The following is a 12,399-nucleotide window of genomic DNA, read 5'->3' as shown; positions in this document are numbered from 1 at the left end:
TTGAAAAATGTAAAAGAATAAAATTCTCAAATTCATGCAAATCATGTACAATTATAACTTTTTTTCACAGGTTCGTCAATTCATGACAGGCATAAAAAATTATCTAGTCAAACATGGTGAAGGGGAATTAGAGGATTTGATAGAGAGAGAACGTAATCAGGTATGTTATAAATATATATTATACATAAATTTTCTAAATATACGCACTTATAATGCAAGTCATTCAACAGTCATATGATATGCTTTGTTTCAGTCAACTGTCTGTCTGATGACTGTCTGATTTACCAGGATTTTTTGTTGTTTTTCACTGTACTGATGTAATGTACGGAAATAAATATCTTTTTACTGTAGAACAATAGTGATGTACTGATGACGAACAAAAATGTCCTTCAAACACGCAATAACAATAATGTGAACAAATTATGATAATATCATAATGTTTGACCTCTGTTTGGAAAAAATACAATCATTTATGAATAATGGCCAGGAAGTGGTTTCTTGTTTAACGAGTATTTACACGCTAACTTGTCCTTGAAACGAGTGTCGCCTTTTGTTTCGGCACTTGTTTGATGTGGAGTCGAGTTTCAATCGCAGCAATCCATGACTTGTGGGTCAGCCATTGTATTATCAGTGCTTATACCATTTGAACTTATTCTGTTATGAAAATAGATAATCAAGCTAGATTCTTTTGTATTTAAAAGATTATTTTGTCATGTTAATGAATTGACGAAATTCCAAAGGTTGTATTCCTAGAAAACTGCTTATCTTCCTGTTTTCAGAAAATTTTAAGCAAAAAAACAATGCATGAAGGTTTATATTAATGTCTAAAAATATATTTTACCACACAGGGATCTGTTTACTTGTCTGAAAGTTATAATTGATTGTAAATTAGTCCTATATAAAGTTTATACTACGTGACGAAAGATATTTTTCATGCATATAAACAAACCTCACTGTGCCTAATGGAATAATGCATTTTTTTACCCTTTTTGTTTGCTATTATATTGACATTATTAATGCTAAGAATGATAATTCATAGCACCTTTGTTATCAAATTGGTCTTTGAGTAACAGCAGGTTGGTTTATATATTTCTTTATTTTGGTTCAATTGTAGAGGAAGCTATAAGCTTATAGACATACTCTCAAATCTGTCCCTGGAACTAACCAGTACTGAGCAATGAGTGAAAGGAAACAACAGCTTGCCCCTGACAGGGTTTATACCCTTACGGCTAGTGATCCTTAGATTACTAGTCTGATATATTCACCAACCGGCCATGCTGCCACACACCAGTTTGGACTGAATCCATTTATTTGCCATAGAACACTAGTTGTTGCCCAGCTTTGAATTCAGAAGTGTCTGTAATAATTTTTAGAATTTCATTGCGAAAAAGCGGAAATTTTACAGCCACTAAAATATAGTGTAGGAGTCTGACTTGATTTAATGCTGGTGGTGAAAGCATGTCATAATGGTTTGTAGTAAATCACAGAGTTTGGGAGAATTGATGTATGTAGCTTTTACTTCAAAGATACATTGTCACAATTAGAGTGACTTGTCCATAAACCAGAATAAGTCAAGTACCTGCACTTGACTTAACCGACAATTCAGTTAGACCACAAATAGTTCATGAATCTAGTTTTATATTGAAATCCAGACTGTATTATGTTTTTCACTGTGTTTATTGTTTTGTCTTCAGACTGTGACCATGTTTGTTGACTGTATATGAGCTGTGTTACGACAAAACCAACATAATGGGTTTGCGACCAGCATGGATCCAGACCAGCCTGCGCATCTGCGCAGTCTGATCAGGATCCATGCTGTTCGCTATCAGTTTCTCGACTTGTAAAAGGGTTGGTAAGCGAACAGCATGGATCCTAATCAGACTGCGCAGGCTGGTCTGGATCCATGCTGGTCGCAAACCCATTATGTTGGTTTTGTCGTGACACGGCTCATATTATTGTTTTGTAGACTGTCACCAGTCTTTGTTAGAGTAAAAGTTTTTATTATTTTGGGGGAGTACATTGTTACAGCTGTTGGCCAGCCTGGTTCAGGATAGAGCACCAATGTATGGGACCTCAATTTTTAAGGTCTTACCTGTTGGAGCTGGGGATCCAATCTCCAATCCCTGGATTACCACAGACAGTCTAAAACATGGACACATTTTGTGGGCAATTTTTTCAGGCAGGCAGTCACCAGATTTTTGTATAAAGTCACCAGTATTTTTGTTGACAGTCACCAGTTTTACATTTGTAGACTGTTTAAAGTAGTTTTATGTATATTTTCAGCTTGGTAGAGATGAGATATTGAATATAGATGCTATTATCGAAGGTTCTCTCCATGTATGTGTCATACAACCATTGAAACAAAACATCTATAAACTTTTTGTCAATGAATATACAAGGTAAGGCAAAAACATTTCTTGGATATTTTAGAGTACCTGAAAGTTTGATTTATTTTTTCCAATGATTGCTAGTATATACGTTCGCAAACTTTTTATACAGGCAAAAATAAATATGAATATTATAAAATTGTTGAACAAAAGAATTGTTTTGTCTGTAAAATTAAACTTAATGTAGTGAAACTCTTATTATAGATTGTCACAATGCTTATCAGATGCCTTAAACAATGAAAAAAAAGGTGTTTTTTGTTAGAATTACATAGGATAAGTACAATTATAAAGTAAGTGTTTAACACACAGAATGTTGGTGCAAAATTTGTTTATATACCAGCTGTTATGATTTCTTGTCACTCATGTTGAAGTATATTCATAATTGAGCCGCGACACGACAAAACCAACATAATGGGTTTGCGACCAGCATGGATCCAGACCAGCCTGCGCATCCACGCAGTCTGATCAGGATCCATGCTGTTCGCTTACAAACTCTATAACAAGTAGAGAAACTGATAGCAAACAGCATGGATCCTGATCAGACTGCGCGGATGCGCAGGCTGGTCTGGATCCATGCTGGTCGCAAACCCATTATGTTGGTTTTGTCGTGACGCGGCTCAATTATAATTTTGGCAGACCTTACTACAAGACAATTGAAAACAATTCAAGTTTGATAGAACCCTTCACACTATGTACTGAAATAAATATTATGTTTTGAAACCTAATCTCCAAGGTATTATATATACACCGTATTTGGTATATTAGCAAAAGTTTCACTATTCTTTTTAATTATTACAATGATTTATGCTTTCTGTTAAAGGAATGGTAACCTGAAACTACTGTCCAGTAATATCAAATATGCGAGAACAAAGACAGCCGAGGAGATCGGAATTCGGGTAATGCAGACCTTTTTTGTTTCTAATTATATTAGATTATATTCTTTAGTCCGTTAAAACTCTATATTTAACACGTTACAAGCTTTTAGTGTAATAGGCTGTCATTGAATTTGTTGAGGTATACTAATTGGAATATTGTTTTACTTTGATCATTCTGTCTGGATCCAAGCAGGTAGAAATAATTGGCAAAGTGCAATATGTAACACACATGTCTGTCTGGCTTTTGGGGTATTTTTATAAACAAAATGCACACACTGCAATTAAATGTAGAATACTTGATATGCACACATGCATGAAGTCATGATCTGTAGATATGCATTGTTTGGGGGGAGGGTATTATGTATGGGCTATTTATAGAGATTGACTATTTTTTCACAAGTGGAAAAATACTTTAAATTGTAATTGAAATTTTGACTGTAAATACCATGATCAAAACTAAAAAACCTTTGTGACCAGTATAAGGCCAGGACAGTCTGTAAATCTTTAGAATTTGACTGGATTCAGTGCTGTTTGTTAACTGACCATCTTCCAGCTTTTTTTTTTGCACATCCATGCAGTCTGATTAGACTTTATACTATTGCCCGATTTACATCAAATTTTCATCTTCATTGATAATCCCTAAAATTAATAAGGGACAATTTCTTAAAAGGAAGCTGGACAACTCCTTTTGAGAAGTTCAGCAAGTTAAAGAGTTAACAAATGGTCATGTATGGTATTTTGATTTCAGAAAGGAGTTTCTCCCCCTGACGGTCCAACTCTGGAAGTGATCAAACATTATTTTACACGAATGCAGAAATCCTACTCTCCCTTGAAGAAACTAGAACATCTTTTGGCTGCAACATCCTCAATATATAAATGTGTAAGTAAATATAATTTGTCTATGTAATGCAACTGTTGAGATAAATGAGAATTTGAAAAGAAGGCAGCAAAAAAAAAAAATTCACTTGTTCCATATGATTATTAATTCCTCCCTCTACAGCTTCTTTTATTGCAATAAGTTTGTTTTTCTTTATTTTTAATAACGAAAGATTACTTTTATTTGAAATAAAATACTTTTTTTTGTCTAAGGGAGATAACTATGAAAGTAATTTGTTCTTTACAGGTAGCTGTAGGACAACGGAGTAACAGTTCTTTGCCAGTTTTTGGAGCAGACGGTAATTTAGATTTTCAAGATTTCACTTACTTTCATTATATTGTTTTCTCTGTTCCTGTAGCAGATACATGTTTCACCAATTAGCTGAGAGTTTTGTGTTTTTGTTACAGACATTAAATTAAAAGCAAACATCTTGTTAAAGCTATTCTCATATTTCTAATTATTGGAAGAATCATTGGTTATCATTTGGCAAAATGGCAAAAGAAAAGAAGAAGAAAATGTGTATTAAATTTATAGTTTCTTTGAATGTGATTTCAGATTTTCTGCCAATGTTGATATATGTTTTGGTGCAGTGTGGAATGGTTTCCGTGGAGATAGAAGCAGACTACATGTGGGGGCTGTTACATCCCTCCCTCTTAAACGGGGAGGGAGGCTATTACCTGACATCACTCAGTAGTGCTGTTCTTGTCCTGAAAAATTTCCAAGAAATGCAGGAAACCACAGCTTCTCAACAAGAGGTGAATAGTAGTTTTTACTTAAAAGTTATGTAACTCAGAATCCAGTAGTGCCTGGAATAAGCAAAATTTGTCAGATGTTAAATAGTAACTTGTAAAATCTGGTTTATTTTCAAGCCTCGAGAAAATAGAGTACATGTATATAAAAGATACTGTTACTGTACAAGCAGATTGTTTTACCTAGCTTCATAGAAACACATGGGATAACAATGTAGTGACTTTGAAGAGATAAGGTGTATGAATTTATTTCTTTACTAATGTTGTCAGATTGGGGAAGGGCTTCTTGATAGTATATTTACAGCCAATGAACTTTCTAACCCTTACCACACTCACTAAGTATCTTAAATGGACTAGTCCATGCTTTAGTATGAACAAAACCATTCATCTTTTCAGGGGTGAAAGTTCAAAATATATACTGACTTAATAGCTAATAGTGCAGACCATGATAAGACAGTAAGGATGTAACAATGATCTTGTCTGCACTGGTCACATGGTGGCACTGGCAGAACCAGTTTTTGCCAGCAGGCTAATTAAGGGTTAATTTGGTACACAAGGAACTTTATTATATTAGATGACATGTTATGTCTTTATCATTGATTGAAATACTTTAAAGTTTAAAAAAAAATGAATTTCATGATTTTTGAAAGTAGCTTTCTTTCTTTCTTTTACGAAAATCTGATCTTTTTTTATTCAATTATTAGAGGTTTGTTTTTAAATGAATGACCTCAAGGTTAATCACCAGACATCTTGGTGCAGAGCCAACATACCAGACTGTCAATTTTATGACTATGCAGAATTTTCCGTACCTGGTCTCTTAAATATATCTGTATGAATGATTATTAAATTACAATCTTGCCAAAATTAAGGTTGGGTTACTTTAATGGGTTCATAGTAATTAGCAAGATAGCATGAGATGACATTTGAATAAAGCATTTTGATTTAAAGGTTGACTTATTAAAAAAGACCAGCTAGTATTGTTAACATCAGATAGGCTTTTAATACAAGATAAGACAATGCTGCTTTTGTAACCATTTGACAGGAGATAGGCTAAACTACTCTGCTTTTATGTTAATTCATGATGAAAAAAAAAGGTTTTGAATTGAATTGGAAAAAAAAATATGGAAGTAGAAATGATATATTGTCATTATAAAACCTTGACAGTCTTTAGATATTTATAAACAACAATCCATTAATAGCAGCATGAAGAACTTGCTCATGGCTGTCAAGGTCACAATTTCAGTTTTAACATGGATTTTCAAAGTCTGTATATTTTAGAGATTTTGCTAAACCTTTGTTCATGCGGCAAAGCAAAATTTAATGAGATTCTCCAGAAATTAATAAAGCATATATTATAATTTCAGGGCAAGCTACCTAGTATAAGTGATATGCAGGGTTTCCTGAAGATTGCCATTCCAGACGAGCAACAAGATACAATAGTGTGGAGAACTTTACCTGTAAGACCTAGTATGACTACCAGAGATGTTTGTAAGTGACTGAGATCTTTTGTAAAATGTCTTGCCACTGTCTATAATATAGGCTGTACTATTTTATAATGAGTTCCATAAAGCTTAGAGTGAACTAATGTATAATGAACTAATGTATCTACTGTACAATGAACTATATAATATAAATAATCGTATAACAGGGTAAAGGTTAAAAACAAAGAAATCCAGTACTTCAGGCAGGGGTTTACTTAAATTTAAATAAATATCCCTTTTTTGTCTATCACATATGGGGTTTTTTTGTGCCCCCACGTTAGTGGCGGGCATTTAGATTTACCCTTGTCCGTCCGTCCGTCCTTCCGTCCGTCCGTCCGTTCACTTTTGTGTCGCACGTAACTCAAAAAGTATTTGACCTAGAGTCATGAAACTTTACAGGAATGTTGATCAGCATGTGTAGTTGTGCACCTGGGTATTTTCGTGTGGATATTTTTAGTATTTTCGGAGTTATTGCCCTTGACTTAGTAAAATTTTGCAATTTTCAACATGTGTCGCATGTAACTCAAAAAGTATTCGACCTAGAGTCATGTAACTTTACAGGAATATTGATCAGCATGTGCAGTTGTGCACCAGGTACTTTTGTGTGGATTTATTTAGTATTTTTAGAGTTATTGCCCTTCACTTAGAAAATTTTTGCAATTTTCAACTTGTGTCGCAAGTTACTCAAAAAGGATTTGACATAGTCATTAAACCTTATGGGCAGGTTCCTCAGCATATTTAGATTTGCACCTGGGGTTTCGCGTGTGGATTTATCCAGTATTTGTAGAGTTATTTCCCTTGACTTAGTAAAAAGATTGACAGAACAGTGGCGCGGTGGGGGCACCCGTGTCCTATGGACTCATTTCTAGTTTTCTCTACTTTTTACATTTTAAAAATGAATGAAAACTAGTACAAGAACAGTAGCTTTCAGTGACAAATAATGATACTGATCCTAAGTTTTACAGTAAAAGCAAAAAATAACAGTTATAGATTTTCAATGTTAACAAACATGTGAGAGTAGCATTATTTTATTGCCAGTAACCAATGTTTTGAAATTTTCATTGTGATCCATTGTCACAAGCAAACAGCCAATCAAATTTTTCTATTTATATTCCAGGTTCAATGATTGCCCACAAGTTTAAGATCACAAATCCACAAGATTATGGACTGTATACGTTAGAGAGTGGAGAAGGTAGGGGTCAGTTTTGATTTGGTTCATTCTTCATTAATTTCTTTATAATCATGTCATGTTTTTACATAAACACATGCAAATTTAATTTCTTTTATCAGTATTAAAAATAATCATTTTAAATAAGCCAGTTTTTTAGTGAAATAAATTGTACAAGTTGTTACCTTTCCTGGCTTTCTGGTACATCAGTAATATTAAAAAGCATAGAAATATGTCTTATTTAAATGCATGATCTACATGCATAATCAAGAATTTCCAAAATGCTTCAAAGAGCTTTAAATTGTATTACAATGAATCTAGTATTTTTAACAATTTAAATGATTTTTATTTATATTACAGAACACAAATTGATGGACATGGAGTGTCCGCAGTCTCTGAAAGCTGACCGTCTTTTGCACAAGAAGGAGTGTATATTCGCATACAAACGTAATGCTGCCAACATCGCCTGGCCTAAGTCTGTACAATGACTCTATAGATTACACACAAATTCCGTAATAAAATGGCCTAGCCTTTAAAATGTGTCGAGAAAGTGTTTAAACTTCACTGCCTGTTTAAGAACAAACTGGTCTAAATTTAAACATCATCGAAAGGAAAAACAATGAGATCAAAAGAAGAACGTTTTTCGCATGAAACGGCATTTCAAACACTGATGAAACAAGGAAAATAATGGAAATAAATGACATTTAACAACACTATGGGAAATAATACTAGTGTACAACTATATACTAAAAGAGATACAAAGTTTTTCTATTTGAACATTTTTATTAATGTTGTAAACGATGAACTCGTACAGTAACATGTAAACATTGTACAGTACTTGTGTATCTCGTGTATTTTTTGAATTTTGATATAGTATATTCATTATTCATCATGTCTAAGTCACTTTCTGTCATCTTTTTTACCACCATTTGCAAAGTATATTTTTATGAGATATCAAATTTCAAGTACTTATACAATCTTGAAACATGCAAGGGAGACAATTTACTGGAAATGTGCAAGGGAGACAATTTATTAGCTAAACAAGCAAGTTACTCCTTTCATAATGTGGCATGCATTTGAATTTTTAATAAAAATACAACTACTGTAAGAAAAAATAAAATGATTTAAATGGTAAGAACAGTGAATGGAGTTTTTAACAGGAAATGGCAGTGTCAACTATATCTCTGAAAATACCAGTTTCTTTAAGCTATACCAAATTATAGATTAGATAATATTTTGAAGGTTACGAGGACATTTAATGTCAAATATTTGTGTTAAAGAAATCTTAGACAGTATAATTCTAATGATTGCAACAAATTTTTCAAGTGAAACATGATTATAAGTTTTAAAATCTATATAAATAAAAAAAAATTTTAAGTGAAGGGAAATAGATTGTTAATATTCATTGGTATGATGTACATACTTACCATAAAAGTAAGTAGTATGGCATATGCATTTGCCATTCACTGATATGGTATGGTATGGTAATTGAATTTGCTATTCTTCTGATATGGAATGGTGATCATATTAGGGTAATGATCATGGTATAGTGTATGTATTTGCAATCTGCTAATATATCTGCATATCTACGGTATGGTTTATGCAATTACCATGCATTATTGTGGTATGGTATGGCATATGTATATATGTACCATTAAGTCATTTGAAATGAATGAAAATCTTATCTATAAATAAGCTATAGTACATGTATTTGCTATTTTACAGTCAATTAGTATGGTTATGTATTTGTCATCTGCTGGTATGGTATGGTGTATGTATTTGCCATCAAATGGTACAATACTGTTTAACTGTATCAGTTAGACAGGAATTATGTTATTTTAACTTTTTATCCTTTAGTTGAAAACAATACATGTTTTAACTAAAATCATTTTAACGCAATATTTGAAAAAATATAGCCTCATTCTAAAACCTTTGAATGTACAAATTTTTATACTAATTGCTTTCATTCATATAAAGATGGTGCTATTAATAGAATATAATGTCATAGTTGTAAAACTACAATGTTTAGAAAATTGGAATTCACAGCAAACCTTAGTAACATTAAAATTTTCTGACTTTTGTACATGTTTCAGTTTCTATATAACTATTAATATAGTATTAGTGAAAGTAATATACACCTTTGCAGTAATGGAAGTATTTTATCAACAATGATTTTAGTTATATTCTTTAAGCTGTATAAATTATCATCAGAATTTAATCGTTAACCTACTGAAATTCCTGTATGGACTTGTCCCAGCTTCCATTTTGGAACAATCCATTATCAATTTTAGGGATATCATGATAAAAGTTTAAACGTTTGATCCCAGCAGTAAAGAGACTGGTCCGAGTGCATGAATGTGCAGGTTTACCAGACTGTATACTGGTGGAAAAGGCGTTGCAAGTTTGGTTTCAGCATTGTAACAGTTAAATAACTCAACTTGCAGTAAAATAAGTAATTGGATATAATTGGATCATTGAATTATGATTAAAAATACATGTACATTGTACTGGAGTTCATATGATTTTTAGCTCATCTGTTTCGAAGATAAAGTAAAGGTATTATGATTGCTGTGGCGGCAACGTTGTCATCGAGCAAAAACATTTACGTAGCCCGTTGCTCATACATTTCAAAAGGTATACTTGCTTTACATGACAAGGTACAGTTGATAGACAAGGCGCATAACTCTGAAAGCAATATATTGGAGTTATGACCCTTTTTAAATTAGTATTTTGAACAGACGAGCGTTAACACTACATACGGTGCTCTTGTTTAAAAGTGTATTTTAATTATGTGTAAAGCTTTAAGTAATTAGAGCTGAGTGTGAAATGGTTTTAACACCTTTGAAACAAAGGAGATAAGATCATGTAGAACCATATTGTTCCAGTTTAGATATATAAGCCATTTGTGTTGATTGCAAATGATTGTTGTCCTTGAAGATTAACTGTTACGTTTTTTCATTCTATGTTATTATATTAAAATGTTAGTGTTATCATCAGAGTTGCTATAGTTATGTATAATTCCCCCCTATAAGTAAAGGAATTACTGTTGTTTTTTAAGTGCAACTTATAACTTATTTTAGTTGTATTGTGAAATAAAACTGCTGAAGAAAGTAAATTTCTTGTTCCTGTTTTTTCTCCAGTCCTTCTAAGTTTGCTTGTTTGTTGGCTGGATACACTGGTATTGTAATAGAGATGGTGCAACTTCCAAGCTTTACTGGTAAAGGGGGTCACAGGTGCGTCTTCGTGCATTATTTCAAGTACAAGTGGCCACAAAGTAGAACCACTGACCTGTAAGTTAGCTAGATAGCTTCCTCACATGTCCCTGATAGGATACTGCCCGTTGTAATATTTTAACATGTCATGGAATTTTTTTATAAACACTTCAATAGAACATAGAACCCAACATTAGGGTGATGGTTCTTTTAGTCTCCTTGCATGGTACCCATCATTAAGAAAATATTACTTACAGTATCCACACATGGTACCAAGTATTAAGAAGACGGTGCTTTCAGTATCCACACATGGTACCCAGGATTAAGAAGACAGTGCTTTCAGTATCCACACATGGTACCCAGGATTAAGGGGACAGTGCTTTAAACATCCTAACATGGTATCTAGCATTAAAGGGACAGTGCTTTCAGTATCACACATGATACCTAGCATTAAGGGACAAACTTGCAGCATCACACATACCTAGCATTTAGGGATCAGAACTTGCATGATACCTAGCATTAAAGGGACAGTGCTTTCAGTATCACACATGATACCTTGCATTAAGGGACAGTGCTTGCAGTATCCACACATGGTACCAAGCATTTAGGGAACAGCACTTGCAGCATCACACATGATACCTAGCATTAAACCTGCAACTTGACTATTTAAGCCACTAGATGGCGCTGGGGCAGATTTTCATGGTATTTTTTACATGCTTCACATCTAACAGCCCTTTTTTGAAATAGTAAAATAACCAAGAAGTATTTTGCCTAAAAACTTTTTGTATAACTTCTTTGCAACATTTGAAATAAAATGGCAGAGAAAATATCACAAAAGATTCACTTAAATGTAATTTGTGGAAAAAAAAATCAATAACTGTCAAAAATTTGAAAATCCCGGGGGCGGAGTGAATGGGGTCATGAACTGCAGGTTGTAAACAAATACACATGGCAGTGTTAACTTTCCAGTAGAAACTTGAAATATTACTCTAGGAAGGGAGCTGCTGATCAGTAATAACAAATGTTATCGTCTGCTATAGTGTTTGTTTACATCAGCTAAATTTAGCACAGGTACAGCGTCCTTTGCATGATTTATCTGATAAACACGCCTACAAAATTCTCCCTACCAGGGCAGGGATTTTTGCGGCTTTAAGGGACAGAACTTGCAGTATCCACACATTACACCTAGCATTAAAGGGACAGTGCTGGCAGCATCACACAGGACACCTAGCATTAAGGGACAGAACTTGCAGTATCCACACATTACACCTAGCATTAAAGGGACAATGCTTTCAGTATCACACATGATACCTAGCATTAAGGGACAGTGCTTGCAGTATCCACACATGGTACCTAGCATTTAGGGAACAGTACTTGCAGCATCCACACATAGTACCTAACATTTAGGGGACAGTGCTTGCAACATCCACACACAGTACCTAACATTTAGGGGACAGTGCTTGCAACATCCACACATAGTACCTAGCATTAAGGGACAGTGCTTGCAGTATCCACACACAGTACCTAACATTTAGGGGACAGTGCTTGCAACATCCACACACAGTACCTAACATTTAGGGGACAGTGCTTGCAACATCCACACACAGTACCTAACATTTAGGGGACAGTGCTTGCAACATCCACACATAC

The 12,399-nt window shown here is 33.8% G+C and overlaps 1 protein-coding gene across 9 annotated transcripts in view; it reads left to right on the top strand.

Moving 5' to 3' along the window:
- LOC132728894 (uncharacterized) overlaps positions 1–10,652 on the top strand; it is a 105,550-nt gene extending 94,898 nt beyond the window's left edge. For 8 of the 9 annotated variants that reach the window (XM_060714591.1, XM_060714595.1, XM_060714593.1 and 5 more), the window contains 9 exons: positions 71–160; positions 2,284–2,399; positions 3,208–3,283; positions 4,011–4,142; positions 4,386–4,437; positions 4,695–4,894; positions 6,253–6,376; positions 7,487–7,567; positions 7,898–10,652. In XM_060714591.1, the coding sequence (XP_060570574.1) occupies positions 71–160; positions 2,284–2,399; positions 3,208–3,283; positions 4,011–4,142; positions 4,386–4,437; positions 4,695–4,894; positions 6,253–6,376; positions 7,487–7,567; positions 7,898–8,025 (999 nt within the window). In that variant the 3' untranslated portion in view covers positions 8,026–10,652. The remainder of the gene's footprint in view (positions 1–70; positions 161–2,283; positions 2,400–3,207; positions 3,284–4,010; positions 4,143–4,385; positions 4,438–4,694; positions 4,895–6,252; positions 6,377–7,486; positions 7,568–7,897) is intronic. The other variant, XM_060714592.1, reaches the window with a different exon arrangement.
- The last annotated feature ends 1,747 nt before the right edge of the window (positions 10,653–12,399 follow it).

The sequence above is a fragment of the Ruditapes philippinarum genome, unplaced genomic scaffold, assembly GCF_026571515.1.
Source record: "Ruditapes philippinarum isolate M1 unplaced genomic scaffold, ASM2657151v2 ctg578_1_1_1_1, whole genome shotgun sequence".
NCBI classification, from domain to species: domain Eukaryota; kingdom Metazoa; phylum Mollusca; class Bivalvia; order Venerida; family Veneridae; genus Ruditapes; species Ruditapes philippinarum.
The sequence above is the reverse complement of the archived record's forward strand: the minus strand, read 5'-3'. Positions and strand labels throughout refer to the sequence as shown.